At 37.2% G+C, this 12,390-nt stretch overlaps 1 protein-coding gene across 7 annotated transcripts in view; it reads left to right on the top strand.

Moving 5' to 3' along the window:
• ENKUR (enkurin, TRPC channel interacting protein) overlaps nt 1–12,390 on the top strand; it is a 49,389-nt gene that overhangs the window by 25,525 nt on the left and 11,474 nt on the right. For 4 of the 7 annotated variants that reach the window (XM_082385700.1, XM_082385699.1, XM_082385697.1 and 1 more), the window contains exon 5: nt 4,451–11,361. The exons of the other annotated variants lie outside the window; for them this stretch is intronic. In XM_082385700.1, the coding sequence (XP_082241826.1) occupies nt 4,451–4,627 (177 nt within the window). In that variant the 3' untranslated portion in view covers nt 4,628–11,361. Of the gene's footprint in view, nt 1–4,450; nt 11,362–12,390 lie in introns of those variants that run through there. 7 annotated transcript variants of the gene reach the window in all.

The raw sequence follows: 12,390 nt of genomic DNA, 5'->3' as shown, positions 1-12,390 counted from the left end.
AGGAAGAACCTCCCTGGGAAGGAAAAGGCTCTTCCCTCGGGCACCTGCTTAGTGGGTCAGCAGCTCTCAGCTTCCTGATGTGGTCGCTACAGAGTTTCTTTGCAGACACTTTGATAGACAATAGCCGATCCTCCCTTGGATGCCGTATTAGCTGGGTAGTGTAGCTGCCATGGTAACAAAGCCACGAGCTCTGTCCCTGACAAACCCTGAGCCCTGCTCCCTTCCCTGGTTGAGAGTTGCATGTAGTTCTGTGACAGTATGGTCATATGTCCCCGAGTAGGGCACATTCTGCTCATTCTTCATAAAATAACAGTCTCATTATCCAGGAAGGGATCATCTGGTCTAATTATTCCAGACTTCTCATTTCACAGATGAGGATAGAAAATACAAATATATCAGTATTAAGTGGGCACATCTGTTCATTCATCCCTCCATTCATCTACTGAACATCTAATCTACCATGTTCCACTCACTGTACCCAGCCTGGGGGATATACTGTTGTGAGCAAAACAAATGTGGTCCTTACTGTCAGTGAACTTGGAGGTTGGTTTACATTGCCCCTGGTCACAACATTATCAAGTAGCTGACGAGGGACTAAAACGAACATCGACCAGTTCCCAGGCCGGTGTTTTCCTACCACATGATAAGCACGTGCATGAGAGGCAACAGAGGGAAGCTCTTCCCACCTGGGATCCAGCAGGAGATAGAAGGCATACTCGACTGGGATTCTGAAGAGAATTTACAAAGGAACTATTTACAGAGGTGAAGCAGGGCTAAGGGAACCAACAAGGAACACTGAGGCACCCAGGACTAGGGACAGTGGGAATCACCACCACCCTGGGCTGGAAGGGCAGGGGCAGGAAACAGCATTACTAGAGCCGGGTGGGAGCTGGAGCCTGGAAGAGTGGCCCCAACAGGCACTGTAGTCACAGATGGAAGGGCCAGTCGTGTCCAGGTGGTGTCAAGGGTTGGGGAAGAAATGCCCCAAGCTCGCTCTCCTCCCACCGGTGCCTTCCTTGGCTGAATTCAGGCAGAGGCTGGAGGGAACAGTGCTGGGGGAGGAGCAGCCCATAGGAATAAATACCTCAGCCCCACCACCGCGCAGCCCCTAGTCACAGCGCAGAACAAGAAGGTAGAGAATGGATGGGGGTGGCAGCAGAGGAGGATGGACCTGAACACACTTCCTATTATTTTATGACTGCTTCTCCTATGTGAAATTTTTCCAAAATTAACAATATTATTTCAGTATTAAACTAGCAGAGAGAAAAATGAAGAAATAAAGGTAAGGGAAAATCAGTATCGCTGCAGTGGATAAAAGATTTTTTTTACATGAAATAACCACAAAACCGCTAAGAGGCTATTTTGGTATAATATGAAATATCAATCCATTTAGTTCCCATCCCTAGAGGTTGACTTTGATCCAAATGTTATTGTACACACTGGAAGATAAAGAAGACTATCCTTTAAAAAGAAAGACTGCAAAACGTGTAGCTGCTGTGACCACAAATAATAGGGAAAGATCACCCAAGGAGCTATGAGAAACCTTTGATATTTCAAAGTGTATAAATACATAGATTTCTTCTCTGCAATAGGCAACCCTGTGGAGCACTGTGGAAACATATTTCCCATTTCATAATGAAAGGCTGTAGAGAAACAGAATTCTTTTGAGGACTTCTTATTGGAATACTTCTCATACACTATTAACAACTGTGTTAGCCCATCCCCCTCTTTTTAAAATTTAGAAGATGCTTCTACCTTTTCCCTTTCCCAAATCCTTGATATAATCTCACTCAAGAAATGTTCAGCATTTGTGGCCTTTTTTCTCAACAAATCTTTTCTATAAAGTGTGTCCAAACTTGTAGTCATTTTTACCTGAGCATGGAAATAAATCATTTTGTCCCCGAAAAGTTTACAAGATTAAATGTGTACTATAAGGGCTTATTATGAAGGTATTGTTATATAAGGCACTTCTAATTCTCTCATAAATCTAAATGTATGGCCATGATTTTCAAGGACCATATTTTCTTTCTTTTTTTTTTAATCAATAATTTTAAATTATGCTACTCCTGAGCTCTGGCTAGGACTTCCAATACTATGTTGAATAAAAGTGGCAAGAGTGGGCATCTTTGTCTTGTTCCTGATCTTAGAGGAAAAGCTTTTAGCTTTTCACCATTGAGTATGATGTTGGCTGTGGGTTTGTCGTATTTGGCCTTTATTATGTTGAGGTATGTTCCCTCTGTATGCACTTTGTTGAGAGTTTTTTTTAATCATAAATGGAGGTTGAATTTTATCATGCTTTTTTGCATCAATTGAGGTGATCATATGATTTTTATCCTTTACTTTATTAATGTAGTGTATCACATTGACTGATTTGCGAATATTGAACCAGCCTTGCCTCTCTGGAATAAATCCCACTTGAATAGGGTACAGGCATACCTTGTTTTATTGCACTTCATTTTACTGTGCTTCACGGATACTGAGATTTTTACAAATTGAAGATTTGTGGAAACCCTGCACTGCCAGATGATGGTTAGCATTTTTTAGCAGTAAAGTATTTTTTTAATTACAGTATTTGGTTTTTTAAACATAATGCTATGCATACTTAATAGACTATGGTCTATTTCTAGTTTCATACCATTGTGGTCAGAAAATATGTTTGATATGATTTCAATCCTCTTAAATTTATTAAGACTTGATTTGTAACCTAACATATGATCTGTGCTGGAGAATGTTCTGTGTACACTTGAGAAGAATGTGTATTTGTTGCTTTTGGATGGAAAGTTTTATATATATCTGTGAAGTCCATCTGATCTAACCTGTCATTTAAAGTTGATGTTTCCTTACTGATTTTCTGTCTGGATGATCTATCCATTGATGTAAGTGGAATATTAAAGTCCCCTACTATTATAGTATTGCTGTCTGGTTTTTTCTTTCAATTTGTTAATATTTGCATTAATTTTTTTTTTTAAGAGCTCCTGACTTATTTATTTATTTATTTTATTTTTTTGGCTGTGTTGGGTCTTTGTTTCTATGTGAGGGCTTTCTCTAGTTGTGGCAAGCGGGGGCCACTCTTCATCGCGGTGCGCGGGCCTTTCACTGTCGCGGCCTCTCTTGTAGCGGGGCACAGGCTCCAGACGCGCAGGCTCAGTAGTTGTGGCTCACGGGCCTAGTTGCTCTACAGCATGTGGGATCTTCCCAGACCAGGGCTCGAACCCGTGTCCCCTGCATTGGCAGGCAGATTCTCAGCCACTGCGCCACCAGGGAAGCCCTGCATTAATATTTTGATGCTCCTATGTTGGGTACATAAATATTTAAAAATGTTATATCCTCTTGTTGTATCAACCCCTTTATCATTATGTCATGCCCTTTGTCCCTTATTACAGTCTTTGTTTCAAAGTCAGTTTTTTCTGTCATAAGTATAGCTACCCCAGCTTTCTTTTGGCCTTCATTTGCATGGGATATGTTTTTCCATCTGTGTGTCAGGGATCATAATTTCCAGGCAATATTTTAAATTCTACTTTCAGTTTTACTTTTCATTTTTGTGTAAATAAAATGATTTGTGCACCCATAGTGAATAACAAAGTGTTAATTTATAAAATTTCATTGCATGAGTTCAATTAGTTTAAGACCATTTTATCAGTGGAGCCTCTAGTGCATTGTGATAAGAAATGATAACTGTGCAGAGATGGAAATAACCTTTATTGCTCCTAAGAGATTCCTTATTTTGAATTTGTTGGTTTCTGAGAACATAAAAGGTTAACTTACATTATTGAATTAGCATATGTGTTACATGTAATGATATTTCAGTCATTTCTAGAATAAATTAATGGGAAGTATAGATCCATTAACTATATGGAGGAAGAATTCTTTCTAATACTGAAAACACATAAAAGATTATCACTTGTTAAATTGAATTTTGGCATTTTATACAATTCCATTTAGTCAGATATAAGAAAACATGGCCATGTAAGTCAGAATCAAGTGTTTTGATGTGATTTCTCTGTTGAAGAATGAGGATAATATTTTTTTTCTAAAGAAAAAAAATGAAAATTTTTATAAGATATAATTTCCTGTTCAAAATTGTTTTTTTGCTTGGGACATCAACTCTTAAGTTGTTTTTACCAAAGCATTTGCTACGAGCTTAGTTTCATACTACTCATAACTCTGCATACACGTATTTGATGGTAAAAACAAGTACAGTAACATTAAAAACAAAGAAAATAAATACTCCCAGTGGGAATTGAGCACACAATCAAGGACAGGGTTTGGCCTCTGTACAGTATTTTTTGTTACTGTGGCCAAGAACTTGATAAACACATATCATTTTTTAGTTATTTTTGTCAGCTTTCTTTACCTGTTTACATTTTTCCTTCCCAGTGCAATTTTCTTTGCAATTTACTCTGCTTCTGCAGTTTACTTGGCTATGTACAGTTTTCTTTACCATTTGCAGGGGCTGAAAAAGAACTGGGAAGAAGTACATAAGGAGTTTCAGTCCCTCTCGGTCTTCATCGACTCCATACCAAAGAAGATTCGCAAGCAGAAGCTGGAAGAAGAGATGAAGCAGCTGGAACACGACATTGGTGTCCTCGAAAAGCACAAAATTATTTATATTGCTAATAAGCAATAGTGGATTTTTAAAAATATAGTCATTTTAACATAGAAAAGAAAACCCACGGAAAACATAGAAATTAAATCATAAGTTTTTTTCAAAGAGGAAAATACTATGAAGAGTATAAAACTAGTCTTTACCAAAATGCTTAGGCAACGTTTAAAGAATAATTGTATTATTTACTTACATAGAGAAAAAAAAAAATTTTTTTTTCACCAGCGTCAGGGTTTCCATGTATAACCTGATTAAAATTTGATGTACTTGTTTCAGATAAACATTCATTTCTGGGCCCTGAAAAATAAAGTCAGCACTCAGAACTTCACGTTTTTTTCTACACTGCGTAATACAAGGAATACAGGGTTAAAAACTGTAAAGTATTTTGAATTGGAAATAGTGGTGTAAGCTTTTTTACTACTCTGAAGTATTTTCTACATATTATTCCAGAGATCCAAAAATTACATATATTTTCTGGTAGCCTATGTCATTTGCAGCTATTCACACCTACAAATATTTTCAATATCCATAATGTTATATATAGGCTGAGAGGTTTACATTTGGAGGAAGAAAAATTAAGAAGATAACATAAAATCAAGGAGACAACTTATAAATTGTGTCACTAAGGATTGTTGAAGAGAATAGCCTTCTTCCTGACATCCAACTTTTAAAAACTGCTATTCTAGGTGCTTTATTCCATAATTTACTATGTGTATTTCACTAAAATGGATATTACTTTTTCTTTTTGGCTTTCTCTATTTCATGAATTCTAATGTTTCTATTTGTAAGGTTACATAATTTATTAAGCAATAAGTTTCTGTAAGTAGAGCTGTCTTCAACTCAAAATAAATGAGCCTATAAATGTCCAAGAAGGAAAAGATTCTTTTATGAAATTTTAAATAGAGAGATTTGGTAAAATATATGAAACTATAAAATATCAGAGCAATAACCATTTTTACTGCTTACACTGATTTTTATCCTGTTGGCAACACAGAAAAAAATGATAATTTTTTCAGGCTTTTTCACAAACACGGAATTTGGGAGCATTGTAGAAAAGCTAACTTTCATTAAAGAAAAATTTTTATATACAAATATTTTTGAAAACTCACTTTAAACTTTTTTTCACGTATCTGTCTAGGCATCATTTCTTTATTCCTTTATTACCTTAGGACAGATATAAAATAAAGAATAGTACAGTTGACCCTTGAACCATTAAGGGGCTAGGGGCACTGATCCTCCACACTGTTGAAAATCTGTGTATACCTTATAGTTAGTCCTCTGTCTGTTTGGTTCCTCCATATCCATGGTTCCATATCCTCAGAGTCAACCAACCACAGATTGTGTAGTACCACCGTGTTTATTATTGAAAAGAATCCATGTGTAAGTACACCCACACAGTTCAAACCCATGTTGTTCAAGGGTCAACTGTATATGATAAATTCTCATTTATGCAGAATTTCCTTCCTTTTTAAGGCTGAATAATACTCCACTGTCTGTATATACCACATTTTGCTTATCCTTTCTTCTGTTGATGGACACTTGGGTTGCTTCCACATTTTATCTGTTGTGAATAAGGCTGCTGTGAACATAGGTATACAAATATCTCTTTGAGACCCTGCTTTCAATTCTTTTGGGTATATATCCAAAAGTAGATTTGCTGAATCATATGGTAATTCTATTTTTAAGTTTTTGAGGAAATGTCATACTCTTTTCCACAGCAGCTATACTATTTTACATTCCCACCAATGCTGTACAAGTGTCCCAGTTTCTCCGCATCCTTGCCAACACTTGTTGTTTTCTGTTTTTTGGTAGTAGTCATACTAATAGGTGTGAGGTGGCACCTCATTTTAGTTTGGTTTGCATTTCCTTACTGATTACTGATGTTAAGTATCTTTTCTTGTGCTTATTAGCCATTTGTATGTCTTCTGTGGAGAAATGCCCTTTGCCCATTTTTTTAATTGGATTTTTTGATTTTTTTGTTGTTGTTGAGTTTTAGGAATTTTCTGTATATTCTGGATATTAATCCCGTATCACATATAGGATTTGCAAATATTTTCTTCTGTGGGTTGCCTTTTTACTTTATTGATAGTGCCTTTTGATATACAAAAATTTTCAATTTTCATGAAGTGTCCAGTGTGTCTATTTTTTCTTTTGTTACCTTTGCCTTTGGTGTCATATCCAAGAAATCACTGCCAAATCCAATGTTGTAAAGGATCTTTTATCCTGTTTTTTCTTGCAAGAGTTTTATTGTTTTAGGTCTTACATTTAGGTCTTTGATCCATTTTGAGCTAATGTTTATACATGATGTTAGTAAGTTTTAAAATCAGAAAGTTTTGAATCCTCCAGTCTTGTTCATCTTTTTCAAGATCATTTTGGCTATTCGGAGTCCCTTGAGATTCCACATGAATTTAGGATAGGTTCTTTTATTTCTGCAAAAAAAGGTCATTGGGATTTTGCTAGTGATTGCATTGAATCTGTAGATTGGTTTGAGTAGTACTGACATTTTAACTATATTAAGTCTTCCAATCCATGAACATGGGATGTGTTTCCATCTATTTTTGTCTTCTTTAATTTCTTTCAGCAACGTATTATAGTTTTCATTATACAAGTCTTTCACCTCCTTGGTTAAGTACATTCTTAAGTATATTTGATGCTATTGTGAATGGAATTGTTTTTGTAATTTCCTTTTTAGATCATTCATTGTTTATAGAAATACAACTGACTTTTGTGTGTTGACCTTGTATCTTGCTACTTTGCTGAGCTCAGTAATTAATTCTAACAGTTTTTTTTGTGTATGAAATCTTTAGAGATTTCTACATGGAGTATCAAATAATCTGCAGATAATTTTACTTTTTCCTTTCCAACTTGGGTGGCTTTATGTCTTTTTCTTGCCAGTTGCTCTGACTAGAACTTCCAGTACTACGTTGAATAGAAGTGGTGAAAGCAAGCATCCCTGCCTTGTTGCTGATCTCAGAGGAAAAGCTTTCAGTCTTTAACCATGATGTTCACTGTAGGTTTTTAGTATATAGCTTTTATTATGTTGAGATAAGTACCTTTTATTCCTAGTTGTTGAGTTTTTTTGTGTGTTTTTATCATGAAAGGGTGTTGTGAACATCTTTTTAAACTAAGAGCTATCTCTCAAATGATCAGTGTGTTCTCTCCTAGTTATCAAGCTATGTGGGAAGAAAAATCATAATCAAAAGGGTATCTTGGCTAGAACAGAGTAAAAAAAAGTAATTAGATTATAAAAATCTCTTCAGCTAACAAAGCTCATTCATTGTCATTCAACAAATACTAACTGTCTATAATGTGCCAGGAACTGTTCTGATTGCTGGGTAGAAAAGTGAACAAAATAACTATGTTGGAAGACACAAGTAATCAGACAAATGCATCTATAATTAGAAATTGAAATTAGTGATTGGTAAGAAAAAAAAAATAGGAGGCTATTTTGCAAGGGAATATAAAGTGAGTCCTAAATCAGATTTTATAGTTAAGGGGATGCATTTCTGAGGATCTGACATTTAAAAATAGGCTAAAGAATGAGTAAAAGTTAGGAGAGATGGGGAAGAGAAATATTGTGGAGGGAAAAAGAATCCAAGCAGAGAGAATAAAATGTGTAAAGGATCTGGGGCAGGAAACCCTGAACCCATAGGAGGAAGGAAGCCATTAGGGCTGGATGGTACTTAGAGAAGGGAGAAAGGTGCAAGGTGAAGATGAAGAGGGAAGCAGGGGCCATTGGTGTGTTTTAAGCAGGGAGGTGGCACGAGGCGAAAAATATTTTTATTTTTTTATTTTTTAAATATTTATTTATTTGGCTGCACCAGGTCTTAGTTGCAGCACGGGGGATCTTCGTTGCCATGTGTGGGATCTTTAGTTGCAGCATGCAGGATCTAAGTCCCTGACCAGGGATTGAACCCGGGCCCCCTGCATTGGGACCATGGAGTCTTAACTGCTGGACCACCAGGGAAGTCCCAAAGAGTATTTTTAAATGATCATTTACTATATGGATTAAAGTGGAAGAATGAATGAATGTGGGGATACTAATTAGGAGACTATCATAGTCCTCCAGGTAAAGAAGATAGTGGCATAGACCAAAGCTGTGGTAGTGAAGGCAAAGAGTAGCTGTTGGCTTCCAGAAATATGTAAGAAATAAAAATGTAACTTGGTGATGGATTGAAAGGAGAAGAGAGTGGTTTCAAGGATGACAGCTACATTTCTGATTTGAGCAACTGGTCAGTGAGGGCGCCATTTTCTGAGGTGGAAAAATCTAAAGGAGGAGCAGATTGGAGGAGGTTATGGTGAAGAATGAAAAATACAATTTTTTTTAAGCTAGTGTTCTTTATTTATTTATTTTTTGGCCACATCATGCGGCATCCAGGATCTTAGTTCCCCAACCAGGGATCGAACCCGTGTCCCCTGTATTGGGAGCGTGGAGTCTTAACCACTGGGCAAGGGAAGTCCCAAGAATACGATTTTTGACATGTTGTATTTATGATAATCTTGTGACATCTAGTTGGAAATTTAGATAGGTAGGTAGATATTTGAGTCAGAAAAGAGATCTGGGGTAGAATGATAAATTTTGAAATTCAGCAGTGTGAATGAGACCCTGGGACAAAGAATTGAGTGAGAAGACAGTGAATGAGCTCCCATCAACTCTTGTGTTCAGAAGTCAGATGGGAGAGCAGGAAGGAGCAAGGAGATGAAAGATTGAGTGACCCAAGAGGTCAGAAGAAATCCAGGAAGCCAAGAAAATTCAAGAAAGGAGTGCCCTTTTCCTAAGGTAGAACTTTGAAAATGGGAATGAAATTCTCAACACCTGGCCACGCCTTCCTCTTCCCTGCTCTGAGCAGGCTACAGGTCACCTTCTATATGGGCTCCTCTGCTCCTGTTTTATATTTGCAGTCCAAACTCTTATGCTGAAACCCTTTTATCTCTCTAGGTATGTTAATCTCATTGATCGATGTCCCAAAATTAGCATGTGACTTAAGGTGCCCATTAATACAGCCCACATGAACACAATTCGACTACCAAAGTGAAGGAAACTTTTCAGCAGCTCAAGGACATTTTTCAGCAGTTAAGGAAGCCAATGCTGCTTAATATCATAATTAACTCTTTAGAGGGCAATCTAATTTCACAGAAGGTGGTCTATTCATAAATACTGATTACTCCAAGTTGGAGACAAACATTTATAAGGGACAAAAAGAGCAAGGTAGTTTTTTTGGAGCATTTCTTTCTTCCTGCTCTGATGTGCTATGGTGAAAAAAATCAGCAGGTCTGACTCTGACAATAAGTTATGTGACTTTTTGGGCAATCACTTAGTGTTCATCAACCTTAGTTCCATCTATAAAGCAAACTGAACTAGATTCTGTCTCACCCTCCTTCCAGTTCTAATGGTATATCACTATAAAACTATATGACTATTTTCAACCTCGCTTAAGCAGAAGTTTGGTCTTTAGACTGATCAGAATGCAGAAAATCGTTAAGAGGATCCAGAGCCAATGATTTTCACCAGCCCTCATCAGCTCAACCCGCCATTTGACAAACTGGAAAAAATGTTAAGTAAAGTGAAAAACATCACTTGTTTGCAGATCTTTTTAGATGAAGATTTTCTTAATAATAGTCATTTGAGGTTTTCAATCACAGGGTGTTCTTCACTCTAAGGATTTTAAGTAGATGGTCTCTCTAGAAAACTAGTGCTGAAAGGAAAAAGGAAGGAAGGGAGGACAGGAGAGAGGGAAAGGGACAGGGGGAGGGAGGGGAGGAGAAGTGTTTAAAAAGAAATGGGATAATGTCCCTTTAGCTAGAAAGAGTGGTTCCAGTTACAGAAGAACATTCTCTCTGACTGTACCAGAGCCTCTATGCTTTTAGACGATATCTGACAAAACAAAACAAAACAAAAAACAAAAAACTTGTCTTCATAATAAAAAAATACTGAATGAGGTCATTTTTTCTTCACACATAATGTGCCTGATGAGAAAGAACTGAAATTAGCAACAGACTAAGTTAATGCTAATTATCCCTGAAAACTAAAGATAATGTTTCACAGGATTGGTGTAAAAAGACCATGCACATAATAATTTGTTTAAACTGCACATGCAGATATGGCCTTTAGATACACACTTTTTATTCTAAAAGATGCTGCCTCTATAGGAAATGAAACTGGATGGGTGTTTGTTTGTTTGTTTACCTGCCTTCACTTAGGCACCCAGATGAGTGTTGTCTATGAAGTTAGGGTATACACTTATCTAAATGATGCTGCTGATGTGGAAAACATCTGTGGAATTCTTTTGGAATAAAAAGCATTCCTCCCACCCCTGAACCTCTACCACCAAGTTCTCCTTTCCTGAGACAGCCAATGCTTCAATTTTTTATGTACCTTTTCAGAAATATAAAAGCAAATGAATGGACTTCCCTGGTGGCACAGTGGTTAAGAATCCGCCTGCCAATGCAGGGGACACGGGTTCGAGTCCTGGTCCGGGAAGATCCCACATGCCACAGAGCACCTAAGCCTGTGCGCCACGACTACTGAGCCTGCGCTCTAGAGCCCGCGAGGCACAACTACTGAGCCCGCGTGCTGCAACTACCGAAGCCTGTGAGCCTAGAGCCCGTGCTCCGCAATAAGAGAAGCCACCGCAATGAGAAGCCCGCGTACCGCAACGAAGAGTAGCCACCGCTTGCCACAACCAGAGAAAGCCTGCGCTCAGCAACAAGACCCAACACAGCCAAAAATAAAATAAATAAATAAATTTATATATATATATATATATATATATATATATATATATATATAAAGATCCTGCAAGCCTCGCAGCGTGGTCAAAAAAAAAAAAATCAAATTTAAAAAAAAAAAGCAATACACCTAATTATGTATATTATATATACATACATATTTCTCTCACTTTTAAAAAACTCAACTAAGAGCACACAGTAACACTTGCCTTTTCAGTTAGTAAGCTCATTTTTTATCAATACATAATGTTCTTCATTCCTTTTTGTAGATGAATGGTATTAAGTTGTATGGGTGTATATAATATATTTTACCAGCACCCTATTGATGGACATTTATTTCATTTAAGTTTTTTCAGTATTTCCTATTAAAAGCAGTGCTGAAGTAACTGACCTTGAACCTACCTCATTTTACACATTTGGCTATATTTGTAGAAAATCATTCCCAGGAGTAAAATAACTAGGTCAAAAGGTATGTACACTTGTAATTTTATTAGAAACTCTTTTAAATTTTGCTCTGTGTGTGTTTGTGTGTGTGTGTGTGTGAATAGGTGATGTATATACATGGTCAAAAATTCAAAATTCATAACTACCCAAAGGTGAGTAAGGAGAAGTAAGTCTCCCTCATGCTTCTTTCCTGTAGCCACTGAATCCCCCTGCCCAGAAGCAACCACTGTGACCAGCCTCTGTGTACTTTCCAAATAATACTCTAGGCATATGTGTGTAGGATAAAAGTAATGATATATGTGTCTATAGGAGAATTACTCCAATTCAACAGGTATGTGGTTTTCTTCTGGTATGTCAGTGGAGATCAGAAGACTCTTGCCAAGAGAGGTATATAGTCAGTGTAAGCACTCAGGCAAGGAATAGCTTTTTTATCGTCCCATCATTCATTATCAGCCATTATCTGTAGATTCGATCAAGAAAGCAGAGGTTTTGTTGACTTTCACTATGCCTGTGTGTTCATTCTGGATGGAAGAGAGGCCATGGATATGGGACCTTGCCCTGTCCTTGGCCACACCATGTTGAATTTCCAATCTGGGTTCATTGCAACCATTTGA

The sequence above is a fragment of the Balaenoptera borealis genome, assembly GCF_965194805.1.
Source record: "Balaenoptera borealis genome assembly, chromosome: 3".
Classification (NCBI taxonomy): Eukaryota; Metazoa; Chordata; class Mammalia; order Artiodactyla; family Balaenopteridae; genus Balaenoptera; species Balaenoptera borealis.
The sequence above is the reverse complement of the archived record's forward strand: the minus strand, read 5'-3'. Positions and strand labels throughout refer to the sequence as shown.